This window comes from Haliotis asinina, chromosome 14, assembly GCF_037392515.1.
Source record: "Haliotis asinina isolate JCU_RB_2024 chromosome 14, JCU_Hal_asi_v2, whole genome shotgun sequence".
Lineage (NCBI taxonomy): Eukaryota > Metazoa > Mollusca > Gastropoda > Lepetellida > Haliotidae > Haliotis > Haliotis asinina.
Genome location: NC_090293.1, coordinates 3,298,633 through 3,313,207, shown reverse-complemented (window position 1 = coordinate 3,313,207; position 14,575 = coordinate 3,298,633). Strand labels below are relative to the sequence as shown.

Here is a 14,575-nt window from a genome sequence, read left to right as displayed (position 1 = left end):
CTTAGTCGCCTCTTACGACAAGCATAGTCAACTTTTTTGGCAAGCATGGGTTGCTGAAGGCCTATTCTACCCCCTGACCTTCACAGGTAACATTTCGCATCATAGATGTTCAGTAGTATTAGTATTTTATCAGCAGGTAGTTCTCTAGTGGCGATGGTCGTAAGTGCTCGAAAGTTCTTGAATTGATGACTGAACGTACATAATGTATAAAGGCAAGTTGTCGTTTCGCGATACAGAAATACACACAGATGTCAACGTTTGATCTTCGTAGTCACTGTCTGACCACTCACTGTGTTACATTCTACATAACTGTTTCTCACTCTCATATCAAGACTTAAGTGAGTTGACATTATATTTGTGACCCATTATTTTAGAACTGATTCATTTGCATTGTATTCTTATCTGAATATCTTGCCTTTGTTTTGCTGAATACAAATATATTGAAAATTTCAAACTTCTCAGTGTAATATGTTTTGCCGGTTCTAAGGGGATTTCTTACACCTTTTGTCAAAGCAGTTTTAACCGTAACATAAGAATACTTAACACAGAGAATGATTCAGTTATCAAACTCTATTTTATTGATATTGGTAAACATGCATGAGTATTTCTAAGTTCACAGAAATGCATTTCTTGCACAGAAAAAGGAAATACTTTCTCTTTGTGTAATCCATTCCACTATTAAAAAAAAAACGAAAGAAATTATTGGAAATAGCATTAAAACAATGAGAACAATATTTTGCGTTCCAGGTGTTAAGATCAATACCAACAGTACACATGTTAAGAAACTATAAATTGTATATTTATATACTTATCCTATCTCATGTTATGCATCTCTCTTCCTCTCTTCAACTCAGTGTGGAAACGTGCTGTCAGCTAAGTTGAATCAAATCTTCTTGGCGTCTGATCACCCCACCTCTGCCCATGCAATAGACGCCTGTCAATCATCCTGTACATGCAGCCGATCACGTGACGTCCTCTACTTGTCATTCTCTTCTTTTTGAACAAAGTACATAAGATATGGATAATATCGACATCGTTTATTATGTACATAGCAAGACCAAGAACGCGGAGATGCTTATCTGCGTGGACGGGTTGAAGACACCTGATGCGCCAGGACCAATGGAGCAAATTGATGAAGGTTTTCAACGTCCGTGACTGATACATCCCCTACGTAATGAGCGGCAAACACAGAATCTGACTTCCAAAAGCAACCTTCCATAATGGCTTGCAGTGAACAGTTCCTATAAACCGCCATGGTATAAGCAAGCGCACGTCTCATAAGGCTTTGCTGACAAAGGTGGTGGCACCTTCGCAAAGGTGTACGCTCGCAGGATCGTGGATCTCAACCAGAAAGCCAAGGTTGTACGCGATACTTCTGCTTTGGAAGCCGCCGAAAGCGGGATGAAGAGCCTCTTGCGTAGTCTGCGGCGGTCCTTAGAGGCGGCTAAGTATATCCTCAATGCCTGAAGTGGGCACAAGGATAAATCTTCAGTGTCTTCTGGACCCAGGATAGATGACAGCGGAGGGATACTGAAGGTCCGATCTGGCTGTCCTGGTAACTGGTTCTTGGCAAGGAAATCCCACCTTAAGCCTAGGAACACTCTAGCATGTCGAGACCTTTCAAAGCGTACCCGCGAAACATCCATCGCATGTAACTCAGATATACGCGCAGCTGTAGCCAAGGCCAGAAGGGAGAAGGTCTTGAAAATGACATGCTCAAAGTCTTTCCCAGTAAATGGTTCATATTCATTCTATGTAAGATGAGCCAAGACAATGGACAAATCCCAAGTCGGGGCTAGAAACTTCCATGATTGATCCGCCAATTTATATGATCTCAACAGAGACTGGAGCTCGGGGACAGTAGACAACTGTACTCCCAACGCCGCTGGAATAACTGTTAAGTGCGGGTAAGCAGGTAGATAACATAGCACCCTTCAACTTCCTAGTAGACCGTAGGCGTTGAAGATACTCTGCAACCATCTGTGGCGATGCTGTCGTGGGAGACATTATGCCTTTCCCTCTGCAATACAACTTGAAATTCTTCCACTTGTTATAAAGCGACCTCATGGATGTACGATGCGCTGTAGTAATGGTAATAATGACACGTTTAGAATAACCCTTGGAAGTTAATGACTGATGCAAATGCGCCAAACGTGCAGATGAAGCGGTAGTGGAGACCAGTGTTGTTGACTGGAGTGCGGATGCACCAGTAGATCTGTCCAAACAGGAAGTGGCACTGGACCTTGATTGGCTAGCTCTCGAAGATCTACAAACCAACTTCTTGTTGTCCAAAAGGGCGCAACCAAAAGCAGTGTCATCTGTCGAGTCGAACGCAACTTGAAAAGTACACGTGGAAGATGGGCTGCTGGTGAAAATGCGTGAGCGTTGAGGCCGTCCCATGGAATTGCGAAGGTGTCTAGTCCCCAGGCTAATGGATCCGAAATCAGAGACACTAACAGCAGCAGTTGATGACTGAATCTGGTGGTCTATAGTCGGCTCTGTCACCAGGAGGCAAACATGCTTCGGACGTGACAGAGAGTCCGCAATGACATTCTTTACCCCTGGAATGTGATTGGCTCAAACTGCTATGCTTAATGAGTCTACCGGGTTGAAAAACTGTTGAGTCCACCTCTGAAGTTGTGTCAACACCGTCAATACCAAACGACCGCTGCATTGTTCGACCTCATCATGAGAGACAAACCTCTTCGTTGCTCTCGCCAGTGAGTGATTGCCAAAATTACTGCCCCGAGTTCCAAGACATTGATGTGGCACGTGCAGTCTGGGGGAGACCACTGCCCTGCCACTTGCTGATCGAGAAGGTGAGCTCCCCACCCATGTAGTGACGCTTCCACATATAGGTGGTGAAACAGCGCTAAACAAACTCCATCGCAAACATTCAATTCTTGCATCCACCATAGTAGATGAGAATGAAGCTCCCTGGGTAACATGATCAATGCGGACAGGTCACCCTTCATGATGAGGAGCAAGACACATTTGCAAGCCTGAGTAGATGACAGTGCTCCTGGCATTGCCGGAGCGCCCTGGGCTGAGTCAAGACAAGGGGAATCAGATGTAACATCTTGTCGAACCTCTCCCTCGGCACAAAAGGTTTGCTCACCTGAGTGTCGAATACCACCCTGATGAACTGCAGACGGCATGTAGGGATCAGTTCCAACTTCTTTAGATTCACCAACCAGCCTTATTGGCGAAGAAGCCGCATTGCAAACTCCATGTGAAGTAGCTGAATGCCAGCGTCGTTCTCAGCCTGGATGCAATCGTGTATGTAAGCCTCAAACACAATCCCCCTGCGATGCAGAAATTTGGTGATCGGCCTTGTGACACGTTAGAATAGCCATGGGGCCAAAGAAATTCCAAACCGAGTGATTCCACTCGGCACACCCAATGCACTGGAATGGGGAATCACTGGAGTATGATCGATGCAAGGAAGTGCTGAAGCATGCTGGTGAACAAGTGATGCCCCAGAACAGGTTGTTGATGCAACCACCGGAGGTAAGGTGAGCACTGTCGCATTGTGAATCGCCGCATCGTTTCCAAGAGCGAATGCCACATCATGTTGTTGAAACGTTTCCCCGTGAATCAAATCGCGACCACGCAGACGATGGGATAATGCTCTCAAACGACTCCCTTACGCTCTGGGTTGTCACAAGCGTGTGTAGACAATCGAAGCACATTCAAACGGTAAAAGAATGCCGATCCATCTGCTGAATTGATGAGTGATTCGGGATCGTAACGACCGACATCAGGTGGGAAACGACTGGTGGTTGAGAAAGCACTACATTACGTGGTGGTGACGAAACTACACTAGCATCCCTTAAACTCCCTGAAGTTGACAGACGAAATAACTGTCTGAGATCCTCACTAAGACAAGCATCTATCTCTACCTGACGTCCTCCTCTTATTTACCCGCCGGTACAGATCAAATTCATCGTCATCTAATCCCATACACAAACTACATCTAGATGACCTCTCACACGAGCCAATACAGTCGACACAAGAATTGTGTGGATCTGCCGACGAAAAGTTGCACTTAATTCACCACAACGATTGCGTTTTTTAGAAGTATTCTTATCTTTAGAAACACCCAACGTCGAATCACAAAATCAAGTTATCAATTCTCTCGCAAAACAACACATCCAGCCTGTGGTGTGACAAGAAAAAGAAAGATATGTATATGTTGTCACATGATCGGCTGCGCGTACAGGATGATTGACAGGTGTCTATTGCAGGGGCAGAGGTCGGGTGGTTGGGTGGTGGTCAGAGGCCAAGAAGATTTGATTCAACTTAGTTGACAGCACATTTCCACACTGGATTGAAGACAGGAAGAGAGATGCATAACGTGAGATAGGATAAGTCTAAAAATTATGTAATTTAATATGATTTCTGCACGAAAAGGTATTAGCAACAACAAAAACTAATAATAATAATAATAATAATAATAATAGTGCTTTTCCACACACCTATGCACTCTCAAAGCAGAGACAGTCTAGAGTCAAAGATCGTTGTTGAACAGGTAGGTCTTCAGGTGGGCTTTGAATGATGGAAGAGAGTCAGAGTTTTTTAAACAGTCAGGGAGCTGAATCCATTTGACAGCTGCTGTCACACTGAAAGATCTGCCTCCAAATGTTTTCTGCTGAAATTGGGAATGTCGAGGAGTTGCTTTGAACTGGACCAGAGACATCTAGCTGGCTGGTGCTACATCAGAAGTTCACATAGATACTCACAGCTTTTGTCCATTCCACCATTCTGCGGATCTCCCCTCTTTTTTCTGGCCATGCTGAAACACTCTGAATGGCGACTGTGTCCGCAAGTCTGTTGACATACTTTTCTTGGTTCTTGTCAATGTGTCTAGTAAAACCAAAAGAAATGCATCTTACAATAAAAGATACCTTCATCTTTTTCCTGACATCCTTCCACCATACTGAAGAAGAAAGCATGCAAGTTCTTTCAATACAAATTGAGAAAGTAGCTGCCTTGCGAAAGCAACAGGGTTTGGTGTAGATGGTAAGCTCATTGTACATACCATTGTCAGCCTTCGGAGATGCCAAAAATACTTAAAATATTGTGACCCTATAAATACCACTGATGTTATTATTGAACATACTTGTTAATAATAATAATAGTCCATTTCTAATGCACATTTCTCCATGCATAATGCATGCTCGAAGCGCCCAATGTTAGCTATATTCCCATGCTAATGTGCATTGTAAACCAAATGTCATTGTGTTCTGCAATCTGATTGGTTGAAAAACGTGATCAAATGGTATTTGATTCCTGGAAACTGCAAGACTATTTGCTGCATATTGACACGTAGAAACATTGCTAATGACTGTGTTGTGTCATCAGCAGTGGTGACGTCATTCAAATCATATTGTGACGACATGACAAATGAAAAGCTCCAGATGCTACCATGGGAACCAGCTGAAACGGCCAGCTGATGACACTTCATAGTTGAACCCATATTCAGTGTAAACGAGTGCAGACAGTAAAACCCTTTGGTTTACTTTTCTGTTTACAATGTCTATAAACATCATGTGTAGGCCAATTTCCAGGTGTTATTGTTGGCCAATTTCTGGCTGACGCCATCAGTTACCTTCATCAGGTAAGTATACTACACTATAAACCGGCATATAGAAATCTTATTTCCTGATGCATTCCACTTCTAAATGCCCTTCAAAGACTTGATTTAATGCTTACACTTACGACATTTCATGTGTTTCTAAAATCGTGTTTCTGTTGCTGTTCAGTACATTTGATTCTGGAGCCGATAAACCTGTGGTTGATATAACAGGCAATGGCATTGAGTCTGTGTTGCCAGATATCTACTCTACCTATAATTAGTGTTAAATTGGTTAAAATCTCATTATTGATGATCGGGTCATCACAACCGATCAATCATTGAAAAAGATTAGTTAGCATCAGTTTTCAAGATTTTCCCATTCAGGTTGTTACTGCACGACAACATTGTATGACATGAAGCAACATAGGCGACAGGGACGTCTTTAACATAGTCACTAATCTCTCATGAACATAAACTTTCTGGGTTCTTCAAGAAATATTCAGTCATGACATTTCAGTTGATGAAGTGAGTTTTCTATAAAATCAAACGTTTTCAGGCAGAGACAACTTTGAACATGTGTTCCACAGTCAAGTGCTTCATAGACTACAGTAGTTGCAAAATCATTTGTTTGATTATGAGAAAATGTGATTGAATGTTTGATGGCTGCAACCATTCTTCGATTATTTCAATCAATCAGAAAACCAGTACCACAGAATCTCTAGATTTATCCTGTGCTCACACCACAATCTAAAGTCCACAGACACGTTCCTTAAAGTGATCGTAGCATTATGACAGTCATAAGTGTATCAAAAGGTTCGGGAGCTTAGTGCTACGGTCGCCTTGTGGAAGGAGCTCTGGTTCAGATGTTGTCACTACAAACAGATATGACACATAAGTCTTCTACGCTGTGACTAGCAAACATGAATGAACATCACATTCTTAAAGTGGAGAGGTTTATAAGTTCCTGTGCTTGTTGATAGCTGTAAGATAACTTACTGAATCAACATGACTGCCACAAGGAAGCATTTGAAATCAGTATTATCGCTCACTTATCTGACTGATAACACATTTAACTACCAGTAGTGCATGCTGAAAGATAACAATACAAGACAACAAATAGCAACCCCTACAATCTTGATTCAAGTCATTCAGTGCTCTTTATTCCAGAGCTCAAAGAAGCATAATAAAAACTATCTCACACTATCATATCATGGTTAAATGACATCTTTGATACGCATTCTAGAAGTGGAGTAGATGACGAGTGAGGACTATGATTTATGGATATACAACTTCTTTTATTCAGTGAGTGCAACGCTTCGAGATAGATTCTAATGTCGTTGTCTAACAAATGGTACAGGGTAATAAATTTTGGTGGAATATATACATGAATTGTTGTTACAATAAATGAGAAGAAGATGAGTTGATTATACACTTAATGGGGCTGATGTACACAAACTGATGGGAAGCCAGAAGTTGATAAGTAGTATGGTGTAGGAGATAGGAAGCCAGTAGAGTGTTGTGATAACATCATCCCCATCTTTCTGGCCTGTGGCAGAGATACTATGCTGGCTCGCTGCATGGAACTCTGGGTAGGAGAGTGTAGTCAGCTTCAGCTGAATGTACTGATCTGAACTTTCGTTAGTAGTAGAAATGAGATGGTCATGTGTCATGTGACGGTCATGTGTCAGGATTCTTAATTTAGGTCACAGACCTATAGATTAATCGAAATGAGGCTTAGAAATTATTAAATATGGCATCTTGGAAAAGAAATACAGTTTGTTCGTCCTTGTGCTTTAACTATAATAGTTAAGGGAGAAAGTGTGCTTTATTACACTATACATGGAGGTAGAACGAACTGTATTTCTTAATTATTCTTAGTTGTCTTACGCTAACCAGTGTGTTCCATCCCAGTGTTTATTTCAACATTTCTACACAGTAACCCCTGGCCCTTCAGCCCTCAGTTGCGTCGGTCAAAAAGAAAATATTGTGGGTCATGTCAAATAGCTGCAAATTTTTAGCCATACACTCATAGTTACTAGTATGAGTTCACTTCCTTTTATCAAACTTTCAATCCAGGGTACATCACCCATAAAAAACCAGATTAATAAAACTGCTACCATCAAAAGGCATTTGAAAAATATGGAAAATATGAACATGTAATAAACTAGATATGAACCTAGTCTCAATGTTCACTGACAACTCAATTAAACATTCCAGTACTGACTGAACAGATTTCATAGTCCAGCTTACACCAAGTCCGACTTTTCAACTTGAAATTGAGTGAGTAAGTTTGGATCTTCACCACTTCTAGCAAATAATCCAGCAACATCACAAAGGGGGACACAGCGGGCATAATCATATGCATCCCACATTGTACCCATGTGGGGAATAGAACCTGGGTCTTTGGCATGACGAGCAAACGCTTTAACCACTAGACTACACCCCTGCCCCCTACCGTAAACTTAAAAAAGAACAAATGGACACTTTAACAGTGAACAGTGATCCTAATGAATATGATCAGCCTTTCGGTGACTAGCACATTTATGTCGTCGGATTATGTTTTTTTGTAAATTAACATGTTTTACAATTACTGTTGTTTACAAAAGTTTAGCAAGTGAATGATCAAATGAGTGTGTTTAGGTTTACGCTGCACTTGGCAATATTCCAATATGGTGATGGTCTGTAAACAACCGAGTCTGAAACAGCCAATCCAGTGATAACCGCATAAGCATTGATCTTAACAACTGGGAGCAAATGACATGTCATGACCAACAAAGTTAGTGTGCCCTCCATAGCAACAAACGTGAGAAACTGCAACATGCAATGTGATTGGTTCACCTACCTATCACAACCAGTCGTACAAATCGCTTTGCTTTTTACTTATTACACCAATTTGCACATTTCAAATTATCATTCTAAACATGGGTTGAAAGACGTGAGCGAACTTCATATTACTCAAAAATCATTTCAGCAAGAGTAGGCATATTGTTGTTCTTCCACGACGTACTTGAGTTTTGCTTCAGTTGCCATGCAAAAACTTGTAACACATTTCAGATTACAAGCGCTGACATGACTCCCCCCCCCACCCCTGCCCCCCCGTACACGTAAGGTGTGACCCGTGAGGGTCCCGGGGTAGAATAGACCTTCAGCAACCCATGCTTGCCATAAAAGGCGACAAGGCTTGTCGTAAGAGGCGACTACCGGGATCGGGTGGTCAGGTTTGCTGACTTGGTTGACACATCATCGGTTCCCAATTACGCAGATCGATGTTCATGTTGTTGATCACTGGATTGTCTGGTCCATACTTGATTATTTACAGACCGCCGCCATATAGCTGTAATATTGCTGAGTGCGGCGTAAAACTAAACTCACTCACTCGCTCACTCACTGTAAGGTGTGCCATGATAAATATTCATGTGAGGAAAGCGCAAAGGATGGTCTAGAGCAGACACTGGAATCATCATCATAATATAATACGTAATCTGGTATGCTGGGAAGGCGTGAGTGTGTGTGGTGCAGGTATGCTGATAAAACGTGCATGGTACAGGTATGCTGGTGAAGTGTGTGTTACAAAGGTATGCTGGTGTGTGCTATACAGGTGTGCTGGTGAGGTGTGTGTGTGGGAACAGGTGTGCTGGCGAGGTGTGTGTGGTGTAAGTATGCTGGTGAGGTATGTGTGTGGTGCAAATATGCAAGCATGCTTGTGAGGTGTGTGTCATACAGGTGTGCTGGTGTGTGTGTGTGTGTGGTGCAAGTGTGGAGGTGAGGTGTGTGTTGTACAGGGGTGCTGGTGAGGTGTGTGGTGCAGGTGTGCTGGTGAGGTGTGTGTGTGTAGAAAAGGTGTGCTGGCGAGGTGTGTGTGGTGCAAGTATTCTGGTGAGGTATGTGTGTGGAACAGGTGTGCAGGTGAGGTGTGTGTTATACAAGTATGCTGGTGAGTCGTGTGTGGTGCAAATGTGTAAGTATGCTGGTGAGGTGTGTGTTATACAGGTGTGCTGTGAGGTGTGCGTTATACAGGTGTGCTGTGAGGTGTGCGTGGTACAGGTGTGCTGGTGAGATGTGTGTTGTACTGGTGTGCTGGTGGGGTGTGTGTGGTGCTAGTGTGCCGGTGGGGTGTGTATCTAGGGACCCCGAAATCTGTAACAGTATGACCAAGAGCCCCTAAATCTACAGCATTTAACATCAGACTCACGATAAGGACCCTTGACCTGAATTCTTGATTCTGAACAATGACATTGTGGACTTCCTCATTGTGTTCTGAATAAACTACACATGACTAAGCGATACTTTACACAGGAACAGAATATGCTATTTTGTCTTTCAACCTCAAACCAAGTCAATTTTCAGGGAAATATTTCAATACACCTACTCTCTAGTCTAAATACATCATTACACATATGGCATATAAATACACATATTTCTATGAGAACAATCACATAGCACATTAACAGGAGCAGTTATCATTGATGTAAATCAGTTCAAGACTCACGACTATAGCAAGAAGTGCGCAAGAGTGTGAGACAGCTCTAAATATTGTTTTGGGTGTCAGTGTGCAGTATAAGCATGGGAAACCAAATGCAAGATCGGAAGATTAAAATGGGGATTTTCAACCACAAAATTGTGTTATCTGCCAATTGACATAACATTCCTGGGTTTCAAGATGTACCCATACTTGATACCGCCAGAGTATACGTTCCGATAAATCTGCACTATACCCTGGATGTATCTATGCCACCTAAAAAAATATCATTACCTCCCTTTGCTGGCTCCCATTCTCACAGTAGCCAACCAGCTATGCCTTCGTTACACATGAACTTGTCAGCGCCAATAAAGATAGTGTTCGCAGCTATGAAGGTTTGTTGCAGTGCATCTTAGATTTGGGGGAAATGACTAATTGTCTGGTCCTAAAATTTATAAAAGTATATGTAAGAACTCCTTTCTTCTGTGATGATGTGTTCTACATAAGGCAACAGTGGGTAGGCTGCCAATGTTGGAAAGTAGAACTGGGTTTAATTTCCACAATTTTATGATTACAGCAATAAACAGAATTTATATTCATGCACGTATCATACTTAGTTTATGACACTTGCGTCTGAATATCGATATATGCCTCTCTCGTGCTGGGGAAATACCAACATTTAGGCACTCATGTAGTGTGACATGGGCACTCATATGATACTGACAGACAGACAGACAGACAGACAGTTCTCAGGGAAAAGCTCTTTGACTCTCTATGTCAACTGATGGTACATACATTAGCTTATGCTGTACACATGCAGTAGATACTGCAAACATATTTTAAAGAAGCAGTCATTCACATATTCTATTACTTCAACAGCTCACCAGCAGTATGCATTACATTTTCTCTTGTCATAATTCATCACATGTGCCCAAGACATGTTGCATAATTTATCTCTGATGTTTGGCCATATTTCCTTTCTGTTTTATACATCATGATTAAATTGTGCAAAATGATTCATGAATATCACTGGGTATCATATTTTGTGAACAAGTTGAAATTAATATTTCCAGAATACAGTAACAGTGTTAATCTAAATTTCTCCATAAAGAAGGTAGATATATTTGTAATATCTAATATTCTCAATCGTACACAGTCATGCATTCAGTGTTCCAGTGTTTCTCAATCTGAACCTCAGGTTGAATGTCATATTCAAGGCTCTTTCAAGGAGTGAGTGAGTAAGTTTGGTTTTACGCCGCTTTTAGCAATATTCCAGTGATATCACGGCAGGGAACACCAGAAAATGGGCCTCACACATTGTACCCATGTGGGGAATCGAACCCAGGTCTTTGGCGTGACGAGCGAACGCTTTAACCACTAGGCTACCCCACCGCCCCTACAAGGAGTGAAGCAGGTCTTATGTGTTTACAGGATAACAGTAATATTCTAGCAGTATGATGGGGGGCGCTAGAAATGGGCATCACACATTACACACATGGGAAACCAAACCCAGGTCCTTGGTGTGACGAGCAAACTTCAAGACGCTTACACTGTCTATTTGATTGGAATTATAGAAGTGTGTGAGTAATAATAAAAGCAGCACACTTTTATTAAAAACAAAACAAAGTCACTGATACTGCTTGACAAGTATTGGGTGAGCCAGCACAGTGAACATGTTTGTGACAAGCAGGCGGGGCAAGTAATCTGGACGAATACACTTGGTTGCTACAGGTAGATTGGCGATTAAGCATGTGCAATAAATGCAGACCATGAAGTGAAATCAATACCGTTATTGTTTAACTTAAGTCTCGTAGAGTGATTTAATTCAGGAAAACACCATCAAGACACGATTAGCATGAGGAAATTGAACTTTCCAATATTTAGATGACAACCTCTTTCCCACTTGTTTCAAATGGAATGGTCTGGAGGGCGTTTCCATATATCCAAAGCAAATTCTGGATTATAGTGACAATATTTACATGGTGAAACGACTCAGTGTTTTCTGAAAGGTGCAACCTTCAGATACTTATCCAGAAACTAGACTACATCTGAGTATCCATGTATTTGGAATTAGTTTAAATCAAGGCAGACGATGACATATGGAAATAACATATGACAAGAATGACTGAACTCATTTCAATGTATGTTTAAATCCCTTACAGTTATTGCACAGATATCCATGCCAGGTTTTCCAGTTATTTATTCTAAAATATACAATTTTAGAAAGCTATCAACATGTTAATGTTTTTATATTGCAGGTATCTGTGTATATTCAACCATGTACACAAAAGCCAGAAGTGGCCAGTTCAGTACTTGCGCACATACATCATTGGCAGATACCTTGGTGTCGATTTCCTTGTTCATTGTGAATTCAAATCTGCTGGGTCAAGTTAGTAATCAATTTTACGATCAGTACAAAACCTAACAAAACTTGCGCACATACATCATTGGCAGATACCTTGGTGTCGATTTCCTTGTTCGTTGTGAAATCAAACCTGCTGGGTCAAGTTAGTAATCAATTTTAAGATCAGAACAAAGCTTAAAGAAAAAGCAGGGAACAAAGAAACAGATCTCATGATATGAACATGCTATTGTGTTTATTCTGGTTTATGTGTGTTATATTTATATTTCATTTTTTTACTGGTAGGATCACTATAATGGTTTTGCATATTCTGTATTCCCAGGTAGTCATTGGAGAAAATGTTGTTGTGGCAGTGGTGACTCATTTAAAGTCACACCCACATTAAATTCTGAACAACAATAGCATAGGAAAAAATCATTTTAGTGACCACTTTTGTTATGGAAATGTATTACAATAGAAAATATTATCTGTTTTCATTTCAAACACATACATTGGATACATGTAGTGTAACAAAGATAAATGTTTAAAGAGATAGAACAAAATTCAAAAGGGTGTGTTGCTAAACACATGAAACATGAAGTGTTCGAAGGGACAGTATGCCAACAGTTAACTGTGTTTTCAAATCATGCATTATTATTTCAAAATGCACGCTTCCATTCTCAAACAAAAACAATAAAACTGTGCGGTGACAACTGGCTATTGTCATGTTCTATACATGCTTTTCTTGTGGACTATTTACAAAATACTGTAATACTAGGTAACTGGCATACTGATCAGATTTGAAGCTGTTTATCAAAGCCTTCATTTACATACAAATGCCTATCTATCTAGGTCTTATGGGGCCAATCCCTCCCCTTCCCAGTTTTCAGGAAAACCTCCTATCTCTGCCATATCACATCTTCTGCACATTCATATCATCTGCAAAATTAAGATAACCAGATGACCTGAAGTATTAAAATTCATTACGAAAATGTCTTCAAATTTTAAAACTATTTCCACTGGCATATTCACCTACCACGTGCTGTCAAAGGAGTACATGATGTTGCATTGCTCTTTAATTGTTTGTTTAGGCCAAAGGCTTAATTAAGACCTTTTACCACTGTTCACAATTATGTAAAGATATCACCTTTATTTCGTCAGTCTTTACAAGCAGCAATCCAATTTCTTGCATTAGCCTGCTAATCAACTGCCAGAATGGCAGCTTATTATCTCTAGCAGGCTGTGCTAGACAACAGGGCATAAATTAGAGTCAAATCCCCTTTATCGCCCTCATGATACAAACTACCTTAGCAGAGGTGAATTAAAACATTGTATTGTTATATTATCTTTCATTTGTTTTGACTTAACTTCATATATTTGCCTCCCCAAACCATCTTACACTTTTTATTAATCATTTTTGTGATAAATCACTAGGACTGGGAGCTTAATGTAGTGTCATGAAAATATATCTTATAAACAAGTACTGTAAATTGCAATACAAATTTTAATGCAACAATAATTTATGAACAAACTTAAGAAACCGCATAAAACATATTTGCATAATTGCCATAACATTCATGTAAAGTTCATGCATTTTAAATATTAATGGGTGTGTTTAGTTTAGTTTATACATTCTATAGGAGCAAGGACGAGGAACTGAACTGACTCCATCTGAAATATGTATTAGAATATGACCAAGTATTCTTTCACACAAATCAACATTGAAAATCATCTTTCGTTTCCACCCAATGACACGTTATGAACATACCACTTTCTGTGATAACTGTGAAGAAATACTGGCATGACGGATGTCATGTACTGACATCATTATTTAGGTAAAGACTCTGTATCACGTTGTGATAAATGCGGTTATTTCAAATGCAACCTTACTAGCTGGCACGTAAGTTGCCCACTGACGAAAACCGATGTCTTACATACTTACTCAAACAACTTATCCAAGTCCATTTCTGCCAAATCTTGTTCACTTCTCCTCACTGCAGTGTTCAACTTGTACTGAAGAGCACGCGACGCTTTCCCCGCCCCTTTCGAGACGTGTGCAAATGCAACTTTACATAGGGGCCCAATTCATGTAACGAAAACACTGTTGTTAAAATTCATAATCACCGTACATGTTTGTTTTAATTTTGGTTAATTTTAATATCTTCAAATTGCGTTTCAAGCATCATAATAATTCGAA

General features: G+C 40.6%; 1 protein-coding gene across 1 annotated transcript in view; it reads right to left on the bottom strand.

Moving 5' to 3' along the window:
- The window catches only part of LOC137261399 (cytosolic non-specific dipeptidase-like), a 44,093-nt gene extending 29,665 nt beyond the window's left edge, over window positions 1-14,428 (bottom strand). The window contains exons 1-2 of the mRNA XM_067799145.1: window positions 14,321-14,428; window positions 4,743-4,866 (exon numbers count right to left, since the gene is read on the bottom strand). Of these exons, the coding sequence (XP_067655246.1) occupies window positions 4,743-4,866; window positions 14,321-14,343 (147 nt within the window). The 5' untranslated portion in view covers window positions 14,344-14,428. The remainder of the gene's footprint in view (window positions 1-4,742; window positions 4,867-14,320) is intronic.
- Between the last annotated feature and the right edge of the window lie 147 nt (window positions 14,429-14,575).